Consider the following 18028-nt stretch of genomic DNA (forward strand, 5'->3'; position numbering starts at 1 on the left):
GAGATATGAGGAGGTAACAGGATTTGGTGATGCAGTGAATGTGTGGAATGAGGGAGAAAGCAATATTGAGAAGGACTCAGATGTTTCTGAATTATATGAATAATTGGATAGCAATACTAGTCACATAAATGGGGAACAAAAGAGGAGAACCAAGTTGTGTGTATGTATGTGTGTTCTGAGTTGGGATCTTGCTCTGTCACCCAGGCTGGAGTACAGTGGCACAAACATTGCTTACTGCAGCCTCGAACTCCTGGGCTCAAGTGATGCTGCCACCTCAGCCTCCCAAATTGCTGGGATTACAGGCAGAGCAACCGTGCCCGGTTCAAGAACCAGGTTTTGATGAATATAGGTGTGGGGTGGGAAAGGAGGAGGAAAGATCATATTGAATCTGAGTGCATCAGATATCATGAAGATGTCAAATCAGTGCAGAAGCTACAGAGCCAGCTCAGAGTAGTATGGGTGAGTAAGGATCGGACATAAGTGTGTGAGTCATCTGTTTTTAAGTGGCATGATGTCACAAAAGTGGATATGATCACTTGGAAAGAAGAGGGGATCTAGGCTTAAGTGTTTAGAAATCTCAACCTCTCTGGTGGCAAGACAGGCATATGGCTTAAAAAGAAGCTATCAAGGACAAAAAAATCAGGAGAATGCTATTCAATGTGCTAGCCAGTGTTAAGGGGAAAGATATGGGGGGTCAGTTGCTGCTGAGAAATTAATTTGAATGAGGACTGAAAAATGTCTAATGAACTTGTTGACATGAAGGTCACCATAAGCCATAGGCAACAACTATTTTGTAGAGAGATGGGGGAAAGGCAGATTAGAGCAGCTGGAGAAGTGAGAAAATGGTAATATATGCATGGTCACCTCTGAGAGAAGTTTGATTATGAACAAAGGTATTAGGCAGCTTTTGGCTTTATCAAGCCTCTTTGTTTTTTCTATTACTCAAGATTCATCTCCTTTGGATTTATCCTGTTCTTTTTCTAACATAAATTAGATGATTAGCTTATTAAATTTCAGTTTTCTAACGTAAATATTCAAGGTTCTAAATTTAGTTCTGCATGCAACCTAGCTGCATAATTCAAGTTCTGATATACAGTATTTTTATTATCATATGGTATTCTTAAATGCCATTGGAATTTCTTCCTTTACCCATGTTGTTCATAACTGTTTTAAAAATTTCTAAATGAACCTTTGTAAGTTGCTTTTTGTTTGTAGTTTTTTTTAAGAGACAGGGTCTTGATACATTGCCTAGGCCTGGACTCAATCTCCTGAGCTCAAGTGATCCTCCCGCCTCAGCCTCCAGAGTAGCTGAGATTACAGACACGTGCCACCATGCTCAGCTTTACAAGTTACTTTTGTTACTGAATTCTGGCTTGTTGTTTTAGGGGTGTGAGAATGTAGACTATGAAATCCCAATTATTTAAAATTTAACAATAGCTAACAATCAATAGTACATACCATGTCCCAAACATTTTTTATGAAGTATATAATTTTGACAGTAATTCTATGGGGCAGATATTATTCTGATTTTTATAAGGAAAATAGGCATAGAAAAGGTTAAGTGATTTACCCAAGTAACTTAACCAAGTTACACAGAGCTGATAAATGATGGAGCTGCATGTTGTACATTTCTTCTCTGCTTCAGCTTTTATTCTTGGAGTAAATTGCAAAGGCCTGAAATTTTTAAAATCAACTTCATTGAAATATAATTTATGTACAACACACTGCACGCATTTAAGGTGTACAATTCTGAGTTTTAAGAAAGCTGTACAACCTTTGAAACGATCACAATCAAATACAGAATATTTCCCTATCCATTCAATTTCACCCTGCCCCCTTTTTGTAAGTCCTCCCTTCTGCTCCAGATCCCAGGAAACTAGTGATCTGTTTTTTGTGACCACAGGTTTGCACTTTCTAAAATTTAATATAAATGAAATGATACAGTGTGAGCCCATTTTTCCCTGGCTTCCTTCATTCATCATACTGATTTTGAGATTAATCCAGGTTGTTGTGTCAATAGTTTGTTTCTTTGCTTTTACTACTGAGTAGTATTCCTTTGTATTGGTGTATTTTGTTCATTCATTTCTGATGAATATCTGGGTTAATTTCAGTTTTGAGCTATTGTGAATAAAGCTATTATGTACATCCATGTTCAAGTTTTTATAGGAACATATGCTTTCATTTCTCTTGGGTAAATATCTATAATGGTCAGATTTTTCTCCATAAGTTTTGAGACAGGGTCTTGCTATGCTGCCCAGGCTGGTCTTGAGCTGCTGGGCTCAAGTGATCCTCCTGCCTCAGTTTCCTGAGTAGCTGGGACTATAGGCCTGTGCCACCACACCTGGCTTCTGTAACGGCTAGATTTTATGACAGGCTTATGTTTTTTAACAACTGCTACACTGTTTTCCAAAGTGGTTGTAAAACTTTACATTCATATAATCAGTGTGGGAGTTCCAATTAATCCACAGTTTGGTCAATAGTTGGTATTGTCACTCTTTTAAATTTTAGTCCTGCTAATAAATGTTTAGTGGTAGCTCAATGTGAGTGTAATTTTTGTTTTCCTAATAACTAATAATCTTGAGCATCTCTTCATGTGTTTCTCGGCTATGCATATATCTTCTTTTGTGAAGTATCTGTTCAAATCATTTGTTCATTTTTACTGGATTTTCTTATTATGAGTTCTTTATATATTTTGGATAAATGTACTCTGCCAGATACATGTGCTGCAAATACTTCCTCCCAGTCTGTGGCTTGCTTCTTATCTGTCTTGCAAAAAACAAAAGTTTTAAATTTTGATAAAGTCTCATTTGCCAATTTTGGTTCATGCCTTTTTGTTTACTACGAAACCTTTGCCTCCTCCAAGAAAACATCTTCTCCTGTCTTCTACACATTTTAGCTTTTACCGTTAGGTCTATGATCTATGTCAAGTACATTTTATAGTGTGAAGTAAAAATCAATGTTCATTTTTCCCATATGAATATTCAATTACTTTGGAACTATTAGTTGACAAAACTTTTCCCCCACTAAATTACCTTGGCACTTTTGGGGAAAAAAAATCAGTTGATTATATACATACAGGTCGAATTCTGGATTCTCTATCCTGCTCCATTGATCTATATGTCTATCTTTACCCCAGTATTACACTCTCTTGATTACTGTAGCTTTATAGTTACTCTTGAAGTAGCGTGATCCTTACTAAGTCCCTCGTATGTCCACGCATATTTTAAAACCATCTTGGCAACAACTACCAAAATATCCTGCAAAAATTGTAATAGGAATTGCACTGAATTTATAGGTCAAATTGAGGGAGAAATAACACCTTAAAAACAATGAGCTTTTCAGGGTATATTTTTCCATTCACTGAGGCCTCTTTAATTTCTCTCAATGTTTTGTAGTTTTTCTTGCAGAGGTCTTGCACATCTCTTATTTATTCCTAAGTATTTTAATTTTTTGACACTATTGCATGATTGTTTTTGTTCTCGAAACAGGGTCTCGTTCTGTCGCCCAGGCTGGAGTGCAGTAGTACAACCTCGGCTCACTGCAGCCTTGATCTCCTGGACTCAAGTGATCCTTCCACCTCAGTGGCTGGAATTATAGGCACATGCCATGGCACCTGGCTAATTTAAAAAATTTTTTTGTAGAGATGAGGGCTATACTGCCCAGGCTGGTCTTGAACTTCTGAGCTCAAGTGATCCTCCCAACTCGGCCTCCCAAAGTGCTGAGATTAAAGGCGTGAGCTACCATGCCCTGCCAAGTGGAATTTTTATATTTCATTTTTGTTTTCTGCTAGTATATAAAGAGTTACATCCTATAAGCTTAGATATTACTTCCTGTAGTTATCTATAGATTAGAATTTTTGACCTAAGAAATTGTGTCACCTACAAATAGCAACAATTTTACTTCTGTTTTTCTAATTTTCAAACGTTTTTCTTTCCCTTGCCTATTGCAATGGCTAAGACCTCCAGCACAATGTTGTGAAGTACTTTGTTCTTGTCCTAGGTAATACGCGCTGAATATTTCTTAAGTATAATGTCAGCTATAGGCTTTTTGAAGATGTTTTTTATTAAACTGAAAAACTTCCCTTTTCCCTCATTTACTAAAAGTTAATTTAAAAAAATCATCTATGGTTGAATTTTGTCAAATTCTTCTTTCTGCATCTATTGAGATGATCATATGATTTTCTCCTTTACACTACACATATGGTTTTTATCACATTGATTATTGAAGTTTTTTTTTTTTTGTTTGTTTTTTGTTTTGTTTTTTGAGATGGAGTCTTGCTCTGTCACCAGGCTGGAGTGCAGTGGTGTGATCTTGGCTCACTGCAACTTCTACCTCCCAGGTTCAAATAGTTCTCCTGCCTCAGCCTCCCAGGTAGCTGGGACCACAGGCGCACGCCACCATGCCCAGCTAATTTTTTTTATTTTTAGGAGAGCTGGGGTTTCACTGTGTTAGCCAGGTCTTGATCTCTTGACCTCATGATCTGCCCACCTTGGCCTCCCAAAGTGCTGGGATTACAGGCCTGAGCCACCGCGCCAGGCCAGTGTTTTGAAGTTTACTTTAAATATGTTTTCACAAAGCCCACCTTGGCTATGTTGGGCTTTCTGGATTTGAAACTTTGATGTCTTTCATAAATTTGAGTAAACTCTTATTTTCCCTTTGAATAATTTCTCTATAATTCCAATTACACATATGTTGGACCTGCTCATTATTTCCTCATTCTCTCTTCACCCATTGGTTGTATCTTCCATCTTTTATTTCTCTGGGCTATATTCTGAGTGATTTTTTTTTTCCTGAGATCTTCTAGTTCACTTTTTCTTTTTAACTGTGTTTAATCTGTTTTAACCATCCATTTCAGTTCTTAATTTTTTCATTAACAATGATTTCCAAATGTGCCAATTTTAAGTTTTACATTTCAAGTGTTTAATTCATAAATGAGTAATTATTGTGTACTATGTATTTGATAATTCTGGTATCTGCAATTCCCCAGTGTGAGTTTTGATTCTGAACCCATGTTTTTTGGAATTTTTTCTGTCAGAAGTCTGGGTTTAAAGTACATTCCTCCACAGATGCTTTGCATCTGCTTCTTATAGCTCCTTGAGGTTAGTATCAAGCAAGGATAACTATGTTTTCAAGTTAGATCTCCTGAAACCCCCAGTTCACTCACAGAACTGATGTGAATTTAGGCTTCAAACTTGTACAAGAATGAGCTTGTTCTGCATTCCCAGGGAAGACTTTTATTTCCCAATGTGTACCCCCTATCTAGCTCTGAGGACCTGCTTATTTTCCTAGTTGATCCACTGAAGATGTACACTTAAAGGATTGTGGCATTATGCTAGAGGGGATGAAGTCTTTAATAAGACCTCACAGCAAGGCACAGCCTGCAATGACACCTCCCTACACCCTCAACGCACAAAATTAAAATCTGGGCAGTAGGATAGCATGAGGCAGCTGAAAACCACTCCTGCTCTACCCCCAAGACACACATTTGTGTGATATTTTATCATTCTGCATTTGCTGTTTTTTGTTGTTGTTGTTAGTTTTTTTTTTTTTTTTTTTTTTTGCAGTTTCTGGCCTTTTCTTGCCAGCCCAATCATGCATTGAAAAAGACTGACTACTCTCTGCAGCACTGTTAGGCATTTTTCTGAATCTATGGTCAGCCAGATGACCCCGGCTTCTATTTCTTTAAACCAGGAGTCATATGCAGTGGATGAAAGGGGAAGAAGGACTTTGCTAGACAGTGGAAAAGGTTTCAAACAGTGTGAAAATGGGAAAGCAAGTTAGAGAAGCACCAAGTAATAAATAAATGATACATTCAGGAAAGTTCATGGTATAGGAAGAAATTACTTGATAAGACTTCATAGCAGCTGAGCTATATAATAGTCTCACATCTGATACATATTAGCGATGTAATTTTGGACAAATCACATCCATGTCTACGTATTTCATGGGGGTTGTGAAAATAAATGTTACAAAGTGCTTTGAAAATACCAATTTCACAACATATAAGGCATTATAATCATGTCTTTTGTTACAGGTATGTATCTGAAACTTCAGCTTCACAGATGATTTCAGGAGAAATAAGATCAAGATAGTGAAAAAATTTAGTAGATTCAGACAAAAACAGTTTATAGTCAGTTATGGATAAAAGTCAAACATTGAACTAAACCACTATTCCTGGTAAACAGTAACTGACTCAGGATATGAGACTTGTCTTACAGACTTTTCTATTTTATAGAATTTGTTGAAACTAAATTAGCAAAGCCCTAATTAGTATGGGCCATTTGCCATGAGATAAAAATAGTTTCATTAAACAAAACTCTATATTGTATGAAATCTTTTAGGCAGAAAATAGATTCCAGACTGTATATAATTTACCTCAAATGTTCATCAAAATAAAGTTAACCCCTACATTTCAGATGACTAAATATTTTCTAAATTTTGACCTTTTTATAAAGTGTCATTCAATAATATAATCACCATTGTTCTAGTTGCTAGAGATAAAAATATGTAAAATATTCTTTCTTATCATCAAGGAATTTCTATTTTAGGTGGCAGAAGTATGATTTCCACTTCTGTGGGAAATCAAAGAACAGAACAAAATCAATGAACCTGTAAGTTGACTTGCACATTATTTGAAGTATACCAATATAAGAATATATCTACTGGTAGGGACAATAATAGCATCCATAAATGTAAGAGTTAAGATTTTGAATTTAATTTTCCTAGCTGTTTTGGCATAGCGATTAAGTCACTGTACTTTATCCTGATTAAGCAACTGGCACTCCTAAGACCAAATTGGAAGTAAGAACTTCAATATGTTGAAGATGAACTCATTGATTTTGGCATGCATCACAACACTTCAAGATGGTATACCATCAACTCTCATTAAAAAAAAAAAAATTTAGATTCAGGAGGTTCACATGCAGGTTTCTTACATGGATATAGTGCGTGATGCTGTCAACTCTCCTTTTAAGTCGTTCAACATGTTCTAATGGTAGACAGAATCAGTTTTACCAGATAGTCTGCTTTAAATATTGAAGTCTTCTCCGGTAAAAGTCCAGGAGTGTGAACCTTTCTCTGGTAAAGCTCATGTCCTACCTATCCTGCCAGAAGTTCAATAGTTCAATATGTGTTTTTAGATTAGTGTACAAGGTGGTTTTTTTCCCCCTCTCTCTCAACTCTCAGTGTCCAGGAGGTTAATTACGAGACACTGAGAAGCTCAATTGTTTAAGAAAGGGCTAGTTTCCTTCATCTTATTTCAAGTATAGACACCAAAAAAAAAAAAAAAAGGTCCTTCTTTTCAAAAACATGAGTTTTAGAATATCTGCCAAAATGTATTCAAAGTAGTAGGGTTTGTTTCACTTTTTATACTGATCCACGGTTCTTTATAACTAAGTCCTGAAAGCTACTCTTAGTGAGAATCAGAAAAAACAAATGCTTTAAATAAGTGAAAAGTAATATGGAATTGGTATTTAATACGGCATACAGTAAAGACAGAGTGAGTTGCTAATCAAGACACATACAACTATTCAAAAAAGATACAGGGGCTTTTGGTTAAAAAAAAAATTAAACATCAGTTAAGTCTTATATTTATCACCACGTAGGCTTTCCCTTCCACTTTGCTATAATATGAAGAACTCACTAGGAAAAACTTCATTAATTTAGAATGATCAATGGGAAGTATACTTCCAGTTATCTGGAATTGATATAAAAATCTGAACTCAAATACTCTCTTAAATACAGGTTCCTGGCGATTTTCTGTAATGAAAAGAGAAATGATTTCTGGTTAAGATATCTCCTTTCAAATAGGCTTTCAAAAACACTGACAATTTGTTCTCTTAAGTACAATTGTGTCCTAAAATTGCTAATTTGATTATAAAAAGAAAGGGCAGGCAAACAACTCACACCCTTTTTAGCAGGCATTACAAAGGAAAAAAGCTTTATCCCAGCTTCTTTCCAAATTATGTTTTTCAGGTTAATAGAGTTTTATCGTTTTAAAAAAAGTACATCACACAAACATTTAACAGGAAGACTTTTAGACTTTAAATTCTTCCTCACTAGCTTGAGTATTAGCTGAAAGTCTGAAGACCCAATCTAGATACTCTGTGGATTCTATGCTATATACGCTTACCTTCAGGATTTTGAGCTTAAATATATATCCTTTTTTGTGATGGTGTTTACCCACTTTGTGCTTATCTGAGGGAGCTACTGACTGGGAGATGGTAAAAAGGGAACCTTCTGGGACACGGAAAATGCTTTATATCTTAATCTGGGTGGTGGTAACATGGGTGTACACAGATGTAAAATTTCATCTAGGTGTGCATTTAAGATTGTGGACTTTATGGTATATGTTATACCTCAAGAAGTAAAAAAGAGTGTTTAATCCATTTTATGAAATGCCTACCAACTATTTTACAGTGAATCATTCATATGATTTTGTAAATCAAAATGTATAGGGAAAAAACAAGTCATCTGATGCTCTTGGCATAAAAATCGCTAGTCACTTTCAGGTAAACATCTGAAGCTGGAGTAAAAGCTTCAGTGTTGAGAAGTCACTAACACACTATCTGAAATGGTGGCTGGAAGATTACAATGTATCAGTTTAAGTACAAAGGGTAGAAGTGTTATAACAGTTTAAACGACAACTAGAACATCCTCAAGTAAGTGACACGACTATGGCATCATTATCTGATTTGTGATAACCTATGCTGCTTATTTCCGCTTACTGCTTTGAGGTTTTGTCATTGTATTGTTTGGACTTTCAAAGGATGGAGAAGGAAAATAATAAAAGTTAAATTAGTTTTGTTGTTTTCAACTATTGTTTTTAGTGTGCTAAAGAGTTGACGTTATGACTGATTTTAAAATCATGCATTTTACTTCCTATTTATTAAAGGAGAAAAGAGTTGGTTTATGCAGGAAATATAAACACTTAATCTACGTCATTTTTTTAAAAAAATTTTTGCTTGGAACTACATTAATTCCATCACCTCCAAAAAAGCCTTTGAGAGGATTAGCTGCATAAGGCCAATATTATTCTATATTAGTCTGTATTAAGCATATGATGTCACCTTGCTTCCTCCCCTCCTCAAGCTTTTCTTTTGGTGGGAAGGAGGACTTTTTTGGGGGAAATTCTCAAAATATTATGGCTTAAATACCACAAGCTGACACACATGATTGACAACCTTACACTCCCAAACCTGTTTGAAATGGGTCAAATACCTAAGCGCTGCAGAACAATGCAATCCAACCAGCAATTCCCCATAAAAGAGAAAGGGGGTGTGATTAGGTTCCAGATATTAAGCAAGTTATTGCAAAAACAGTTTGGTGGTTTTGTTTCTGCAATAGGCACAGGTTGAGCTAGTATTTTTTTCTCTTAATTAGCTCCAAAAAAGACTATGCTATAGGAGGTAGGATAAACCACTAAAGCATGAAGCAACTGGGACAAACATTAAGGGCTTTATGGAGGTCCTTATCCTGATCCTCAGCATTGGTTATTGATCATCAACCCCGCTAGGGAACTATCGAACGAAATTTGCGTGAGGCTTATCGAGCCACGGGAAAGGAGATGCAGGAGGGAATATAAGCTTCTAATAAAAGAAACGCAGCAACAATAGCAGAGGAACAGCTCTGCCTGGTGACGTAATGGCTGGCAGCAGTCCAGCTTCAGCAGAGCTGCTGCTACCTCAGCATCCAACCTCCCTCAACACAGTCCGGCTTCGGCAGAGCCACCGGGGCTGCTACTTCTTGAGATGCCACTTTGTTGGTGCCACCAACGCCTTACCTCAGAGGGCCAGAACACCAAACAAAGGGTTCGTTCCGTTGCTGTTTTAAGTTGTCAGACACACACACTCTCACTCACTCACCCCCTAGTCCTGGACCCCTCAATAATCGAGCCAATCAGCCACTTAAGTTTAGGACGAAAACACTGGCTCACACTCCAGGTGTGCCTCAGTTTCCCCAGGCTGGTTTCCAGTCCGCCTCTAGCTACCCACCCCCCCATCCCCGCTGGTCCTCAGCGGGAGTTGATCCCCGCAGCCCCGCGCACCCGCCCGGGCCCCGCATGCCGGCCCTCCTGCCTTACCTCTGCCAGGTAGAGGTTGAGGAGACAGAGCGTGGAGAACTGGAGACAGGAGGGGAAGCAGTAGAGCAGCCAGTGGGGGAAGAAGTGCAGGTGAGCGGGCGGCCGGAGCAAGGGCAGGGAGCCGCTGAGCGAGAAGGCGGCGGAGAAGAGGGTGGTCCTGAGCGCTGCCCACAGGAGACAGAGGAAGAGGCAGAGGCTCTGGTAACTCAGCCGCCGCTCGCGGTACAGGAGCAGCCGCCACAGCTGCAGGTAGGCAAAGGCGAACAGCGCGGCGTAGAGCAGGGCGTGCAGGACGCTCAGCGCCAATTGCACCGAGCCCGGCACCGCGGCGCCTGAGGCTGCAGCGACGGCGCCTCCGCCTCCGCCGCCCCCGCCGGGCGTGGAGGGCTCGCGGCCGGCCGCGGGGGCCGCAGCGGCCGCCGGACCCGGCACGGACACCCTCATGAGGGGGCTGGGGGCCGGGCGAGCGAGCGCGGGAAGGAAGGGGCTGGACTCGGAGCCGCCGTCGAAGGGGAGAAGGACTGCCCCCTTACCCCCCATCCACCCCAGCCTCTAACCCCAGGAAGCGCCGTGACGGGACCCCGAGTCCCGCGCAGAGCAGCCGCGGCTCCCCCCGACCCCGCCTCCTCTTTCCCCCCACCCCTCGGGGGTCTCGGCTCCTCCTGCTGCGGCTCGGCTCCGTAGCTGCAAAAAACAACTCTCGGCTGGAGACAATCAGCTGAGAAACCCGAGCATTTGAGGCGCTCGCTCCGCACTGTGGGCTCGCGCCGATTGGCCCGGCCAGGCACGCCCCCTGAGCGCCGTGCTCGGAAGGCCACGGGCCGCCGTACCCGTCGCTCGAGGGCCCCGCGATCTGATTGGGGGCTTAATTTCCCTACTTTCTCCCTCCCCTGTACTTCCCACCCACGCTGCTGATTGGATCTGCTACTGCACCGCCCGTTCGCGCCGGCGGGAGGACTCTGTAATCGTCTGTCACTCTCGCTCCGCCCACCGCGCTTCCCATTGGTTAGAGAGTGCCTCACGTAGGGAGCACGAGGAGAAGGAGGTGCTTCGCAGGTTGTTTTTTTGTCCAGGAGGCCGACTTTGTCGAGTCGGTGGCGGCCGCAGGCTAGGAAGGAGCGGTGCTACACCTTCGCAGGTTGGCAAAGTGGTTCCAGGCTACCCGGCTAGTCTGGCACTGCCCGGCCTTCTGCCTCCTACTCCGTCGCGTGGCGGCGGGAACTGTTGGCCGCGCGGCCTCAGGAACGGCCCTGGTCCCCGCCCGCAGGTCCCGGGCAGGTAGGTGGCAGCGCCGGTCCTTCAGGCTGTGGGCTCTGCCTGCAGACCCGGGGATTCAGACGAAGCGGCTTTCTGTAGCCAGAGCTGCACTGCAGAGCTCCGGAGTCTGACTTAGGACACCCGCCTCTGGGTCACCGAAGGGCCTCACCTGGAGCCCCCTGAGGGCGTTTTACCTTCTGTTTTCGCTGCATGAACGGCGGGAAACACCGGAGCCCTTTGTGGGTCAAGGGGATGGAAAGGGGCAACGGGGAGAACCGGAGCTCTTAAGTGAAAGACACTTCCCTCCCAAGGGATATGTCTCTTAAGGAGGAGTAATAGTCGTGTCAGATGGATGTTGAAGCGATCTGTGAGCAGGGGGAAGCTCGTTCTTTCAAACTTAGAATTTGGGAAGATGCTCTGGACTTAAGTTTTGGGAAAAAGGCAGAAACAGATTTGTAAGTCTGATGATTGCCTGGAGAGGAAGTAGAATGTTCTGTACTGTTTAAATTCCACATGTATTGAGGCCCTTGGACCTGTGTATGGTAGATGGTGGCGCTATTCCTGGGGCTGAGAGAGAAAATACATGCTATGTTACTGCTGTAAAGAAGCGAGGAATAATCATATCGACTAATGTGTATTAGGCCGGCACATAGTTATTGACTTTTTTTTTTTTCCTATTTGGGAATAAAATTAGCAAGTAGTGCAAAATTAAGAGGAAATAATTTGTTTTCCTTAGGATATACAGCACATTACAAATTCAGTATCCTTGTGAAAGACATTGCCACGTTTATTGGAGCAACCAAGACCCAGCTTTTCTTACCTCACCATCCTTTGTCCTGTGCTTTTTTTTTTTCTTTTTTCATGCAGGGTCTCGCTCTGTCACCCAGGCTGTAGTGACATTTCACTGCAAACCTCCATCTCCTGGGCACAAGCAATCCTCCCCCCTCAGCCTCCCAAGTAGCTGGGACTACAGGTACTGTCGCCATATGCCCGGCTGATTTTTTCTGGGGTGGGGAGAGACAGGGTTTCACTGTATTGTCCAGGCTGGCCTTTGTCGTATGCTTTGCCCAAGAAGAGTGTTGCTGTCTTTTTTTCCTAGCTAAGTATTCCACAGGGAACTTTAAAGTCTATATTGTAGAGTCTGGGACAGTCGTTTTTCCAGGTACCAGATACTAGTGTGGTTCGAGTTCCTTAAAGGTTTGCTGACACACTGTAGTACATGTACAGGCCCGGCACTGTTAACCTAGACATCCCTCAGATGAAACGTTTCAGTTGAGCAGGTAGAGAGTGCAGTGTATGAGAGGGTACGGCTTGCTCTAAGAAGTTAACAGGCCTAATCCAACATCTATGCTTTGGAGTAGGATTTTGTTTATTGGAACGTAAGAACTTCATCTCATGTGTTTTTAGAGAATGTGATTAGGGCAGGACACAATTCTCTTCAAGTAGGAGACAGGATGCTCATGACAGCAGTGATGTAATTGATTGCAGTAATGTGCTTAAGCATTTAAGCATAAAATCAGAGTTGTGTGGTTTTAGGCACTTGTCAAAATCAAGGGCACCGCATATTCTCTGCCATGGCCTATTTGCATCTTCCATAATCATTAATGTGCACATTTCAAGTCATCAATAGACTTTTACTATAGAAGTGTTTTTCTCCTATATTCTCTGCTCAAAGTGATAGTAAACATCTGGATGGTACCTATACTAATTTTAGGTCTTTGTGAGACTTACCTGCCACCTGCCATGTGTCAGTAGAAGCAAGTCTGGATAGCCTCCTCCTTTCTTCTTTTTTGGGGGATGGGAGTGTGTATATAGAGTTGGGGGGTGAGGGTGCAGGTAGAGGATTTTTCTCCCAACTGCTTTGGAAAGGCTCTAAAGGGGAGAGATGTTGACCCCTTTTATTGCCTCCTTGGGTCTGAAATGATAAACTGTGTTGAGATCTAATCAACATTTTATTTGAGGCTGGTTCAGTGAGCAGGTTCTGTTCTCCAGTAGCAGCATTAAACTAAGCAAGCTGACTTCAGACAGAATGTTCTTAGGCACCAACTTTGTAAGCATTATATGCTCCATTTGTTGCAAAATAGGAAGTGTGTCTTTTTCCTGAGTATGATGGCCACAGATGTTGATACAATTTATTTAATAGTTATAGTTGTTAATTTCCTTCTTTTCTGAGAGGGAAAGCCATTAATTTTATGGTTAATCATGAGGGAATATTAGGCCTATAAAGAGGGAACTAACCAAGGGTTTCCTAGAAAAGCTTGGTGTCCGTTATTCTAAAATTTAAATGTGTCCAAATGCATAAAGATTTAATATTGTTGTTCTGAGAGGACAGATGACCCTAGCATAGTAGTCTTTCAACCATTTAAAAGCAGAACTGTTTGGGTCGGGTGCGGTGGCTCACGCCTGTAATCCCAGCACTTTGGGAGGCCGAGGCGGGCAGATCACGAGGTCAGGAGATCAAGACCATCCTAGCTAACACGGTGAAACCTTGTCCCAACTAAAAATACAAAAAATTAGCCGGGGGTGGTGTTGGGCGCCTGTGCTCCCAGCTACTGGGGAGGCTGAGACCGGAGAATGGCATGAACTGGGGAGGCGGAGCTTGCAGTGAGTGGAGATTGCACCTCTACACTTCATTTCGCTGGGTGACAGAGCGAGACTCTGTCTCAAAACAAACAAACAAACAAACAAAAAACACAGCAGAACTGTTTGTCAATTGCTATTGCATACGTTACCCTTTACCAAAATGGGATTGGTGGGGCTAACGAGGGCTACTAGCTGTTCTACCTGCCTTAGGAACACAAAGGCAAATCCTTAAGCTGTCTCCTTACTAACAAGAAGACTAGCGTTTTCTCTTGAAGTACTTCCTCCTTGATGTCCTTTGGAGCCTAATATTCGGTTGCTGAACAAAGCACACTTTTATCGCCTTTAACATTTTATGTGCACGCTTTAGCCCTTTTTCTACTATTGTCTCATGGAGCCATTCTTACAGTGCGGTTACCCTCTTGTATTAGTCTTTAGTTACATGTCACTCATTCTTTCTATTATTTAAATGAGCTGTGCAAACACACTTCTTTAGAGTTTAGGGATGAGACAAAAGTTACATCTTACGTGCCTACTGTGATCCATGCTAGCAGGACCATTATACTGAAGAATTGAGGGCCTCTTCCAGCCCAAAGGATCAAAGTCTACATGTAGTTGGGAGGTATATCTGTAGTATTGGCAAACATGCTATGGAAAACATTTACCTGTGACTTTTCCTGTCTCTTAGTATTCGCATCTGTTGTAATAATAGTCTGCATTTTAAACAGTCATCTTATGTTCAAGTCATAATCCTTTTACCCATTAGTAAGACCAGGTCTATTAATAGTGCTAGACTGGGTTATACTGTGGAAACAACCCCGAAACATTAGGAGTTTAAAATAATAGTTTATTTTGTTTTTTTCCTGAGATCGAGTTTCACTCTTGTTGCCCAGGCTGGAGTGCAATGGTACAATCTCGGCTCACGGCAACCTCCCCCTCCTGGGTTTAAGCGATTCTCCTGCCTCAGCCTCCTGAGTAGCTGGGATTACAGGCACCAGCCGCCAAGCCTGGCTAATTCTTTTGTACTTTTTAGTGGGGTTTCACCATGTTGGCCAGACTAGTCTCGAACTCCTGACCTCAGGTGATCCACCTGTCTCAGCCTCCCAAAGTGCTGGGATTACAGGTGTGAGCCACCACTTCCATCCTAATAGTGTTGGAGGTAGAAAGAATGGGGGTCGTGACCAACTTAGTATACCACTGGAGGCTATATGAGCGAACAGCAAACTGTTCTCATGAAGCAGGTTGTTGGCAAACTGACAAACTGCGTCTGCCACCCAGAAGGAATGCTGAGGCCAGTCACGCCCCAGGCGCAGTGCTGCTTGTGATTATCTGCAGGAACATCTGAAGCCTGTTAACAATCATGTGAACCTGTGATAAATCAAGCAGCTGACCAACCTTTACCTGCTGCTCCCTGTTCTTGCTACCCAATAAATATGAAGGGTTGTGGAAGCTCAAGGCCCTTATTCACTAGAAGCAAGGAGCCTCCTGATCCCTGCTTTAAAACAGATTATTTTGTCTTTATTTTCATTTCTGCCTTCGTTCCCCCTTCATTCAGTCCCGTAGTAACCATCACATAATAGTTTATTTTATGTTGAATCAGCTGGGAGCTTTTCCCTGTGGTGTTCTCTTTCTGGGACTTGGGCTGACAGAGAAGGCCTAATTTTGAGTGTTATCAGTGATCATGGCAGAGGGAAAGTGTGTTGTGATTCATTGCACACGTGTACTGACTCTTAAAAGCTTCCAGAAGTACGTGTCACCTTGCACATTTCATTGGCCAAGTCATGGCCATACCTAACTCAAGGAAGTGAGAGGTATAATTTTAACGTACAGAGAACTAGAAACATTTGAACATTCTCTCTTGTCAACAGATGCTTTCCTTTGTACATGTAGTTCTTCCTTGGCTTTTCCTGGTGGAGGTAATTCAAAATTACCATCTTCACTACGTGAAGCCTGAAGTTCGGGATCCCTGAGTAATTCCCAGCAGTGGTCATCTCTTTACTGGTCTAGATAGAAGTTGTCTGTCTGCCAGCCCCTGTTGAATACATAAGACAGTGTTGAGAGAGAGAACTATAAGTGTTCCTGTTTGGAGAGAGGAAGAATGGAAAACACACACCAGATTCTAGATTGTAGCAATCTACAGTTGAAATCTCTCTGGGCAAATGTTGCTAGGGCTCTAGTTCTGTTCACTGAGTTCTCTAGGCCAGTTGAAACAACAACAACACTCCTATCTAACACAATAGAAATGAATTACAGGAAAAATGAAATAAAGAATATCAAATTACAAGCCCAATTTTAAAATTACTAGATTCAATAAACATAAAATTACTGTGTGAAATTGCTATAAAATGTTCTAAACATTTACACTCCATTTCTGTATTTATGTCATTATTTTAGACCAGTAACAAATCGTTCTTACTCTTCACATGCCCTACAGCATAGTTCTCCGTGGTCCTTGGCTTTGCCCTGTGTGAGGTTCTTCTATTTTTATTATTCTTGGCCACATCTGAAATTGGAGCATTTGGCCTCTTTCTGTGTCTGAGCAGTTTTGTCAGTTTGCTTTGTGACAATGTTCCGGTGGGCGCCTAAGGATTGTTTTAAGTTTTGAACATCTAGTCTTTTGGATGGCAGTTCTTCTCTGAATATTTTTCTTTTAATACCTAGTTAAACACCACCAACAGCAACCATCACACAGTACTAATCTATCTTCCAACCTCTTCTTTTAGGGCTATAAATAAGTTCATTAGCCACAGGAACCTAGGTACATATTCATTATAAGTTAATCAGGTACATGTCACCTCCAAACTATTGTAGTGACAGTTTTATCAAACTTGTTAATGTGGGTCACTTGCTGAGCTCCAGTCTCTGATAAATGTTTCCTTGAGTAGGCCTAGAACAGTTTCTATGCTGCTTGGCCCCTAACCCAGTGTTTTGGAGTTTTTGTCAAGGTGGCATCTCACTTCTAGTTTATATACAGATTAAGAGAAAATAGTTTATGCTGCTATAATAACCCCTGCCATCTCAGTGACAAAACAACAAGGTTTATTTCTTCCTCTGTCACATGCTTATTACACATTAGCTGCGGGTTCTCTGTTATGCTTATGCTCACAGAATAGACACCATTCGGGCATTTCTCTTGACTGCAACAGAAGACAGTAAAGCCTGGCCTTATTAACACTAGCTGCCGTAACTGTTGTCCAAAAGAGACAGATGTCACTTTTGCTCACATTTTCTTGGCCACAGTAAGTCATCTGGTGGTCTTAACTAACTTCCCCAGAGGTGGGGGATGGAGGGAGCTTAAGTATAATCAGTAACTGCAAGGAGAACTAGAACTATACTAATGAACTGTCACACCAAGATAATATGGCCACATTTCTCCAAAGGTACTCATCACTTCGTTTTGATACCTAGATTTTTGTGGTATTAATTTTTGTTGTTGTTGTTGTTTTGTTTTTTAGACAGGATCTTCCTCTGTAACCCAGGCTGGAGTGCAGTGGCGTGATCGTGGCTCACTGCAGCCTCAGTCACGATCCTCCCATCTTAGCTTCCCGAGTAGCTGGGACTACAGGTGTGTGCCACCATGCGTGACAAATTTTTTTTCTTACTTTTAATAGAGACAGGGTCTCTATGTTGTCTAGGCTACTCTTGAACTCCTGGGTTCAAGTGATCTTCCTGCCTCGGCCTCCCAAAGCGCCAGGATTATAAGTTTGAGCCACTGTGGCTGGCCAAGTATTGTTTTTCATTCCCTTTTCTAATTACTAGAGGTTAAAAAAAAAAAAAAAAAAAGTCACCGAGTACCTTTTGTATCTTTGTTTTCACTGTGCTCTTGCTGATATTCTCTTTCTCCACCCACATCCTCTTGCCTTTAGTTAAGATCTTTTTTTTTTTTTTTTTTTTGAGACGGAGTCTGGCCCTGTCGCCCCTTGGAGTGCAGTGGCCGGCTCTCAGCTCACTGCAAGCTCCGCCTCCTGGGTTCCTGCCATTCTCCTGCCTCAGCCTCCCGAGTAGCTGGGACTACAGGCACCCGCCACCTCACCCGGCGAGTTTTTTGTATTTTTTAGTAGAGACGGGGTTTCACCGTGTTAGCCAGGATGGTCTTGATCTCCTGACCTC

The 18028-nt window shown here is 41.6% G+C and overlaps 2 protein-coding genes across 5 annotated transcripts in view; one reads left to right on the top strand and one right to left on the bottom strand.

Annotated features, from left to right (window-relative positions):
- GPR137C (G protein-coupled receptor 137C) overlaps positions 1-10837 on the bottom strand; it is a 93716-nt gene extending 82879 nt beyond the window's left edge. The window contains exon 1 of one of the 2 annotated variants that reach the window (XM_023222683.2): positions 10082-10837. In XM_023222683.2, the coding sequence (XP_023078451.2) occupies positions 10082-10621 (540 nt within the window). In that variant the 5' untranslated portion in view covers positions 10622-10837. The remainder of the gene's footprint in view (positions 1-10081) is intronic. The other variant, XM_023222682.1, reaches the window with a different exon arrangement.
- Positions 10838-11089: 252 nt separating this feature from the next.
- Positions 11090-18028, top strand: part of TXNDC16 (thioredoxin domain containing 16) — a 119942-nt gene continuing 113003 nt past the window's right edge. For 2 of the 3 annotated variants that reach the window (XR_002733745.1, XM_023222621.1), the window contains exon 1: positions 11090-11359. The gene's annotated coding sequence lies outside the window, so the exon portion shown is untranslated. Of the gene's footprint in view, positions 11360-17421; positions 17484-18028 lie in introns of those variants that run through there. The other variant, XM_023222622.1, reaches the window with a different exon arrangement.

This window comes from Piliocolobus tephrosceles, chromosome 6, assembly GCF_002776525.5.
Source record: "Piliocolobus tephrosceles isolate RC106 chromosome 6, ASM277652v3, whole genome shotgun sequence".
Taxonomy (NCBI): Eukaryota; Metazoa; Chordata; class Mammalia; order Primates; family Cercopithecidae; genus Piliocolobus; species Piliocolobus tephrosceles.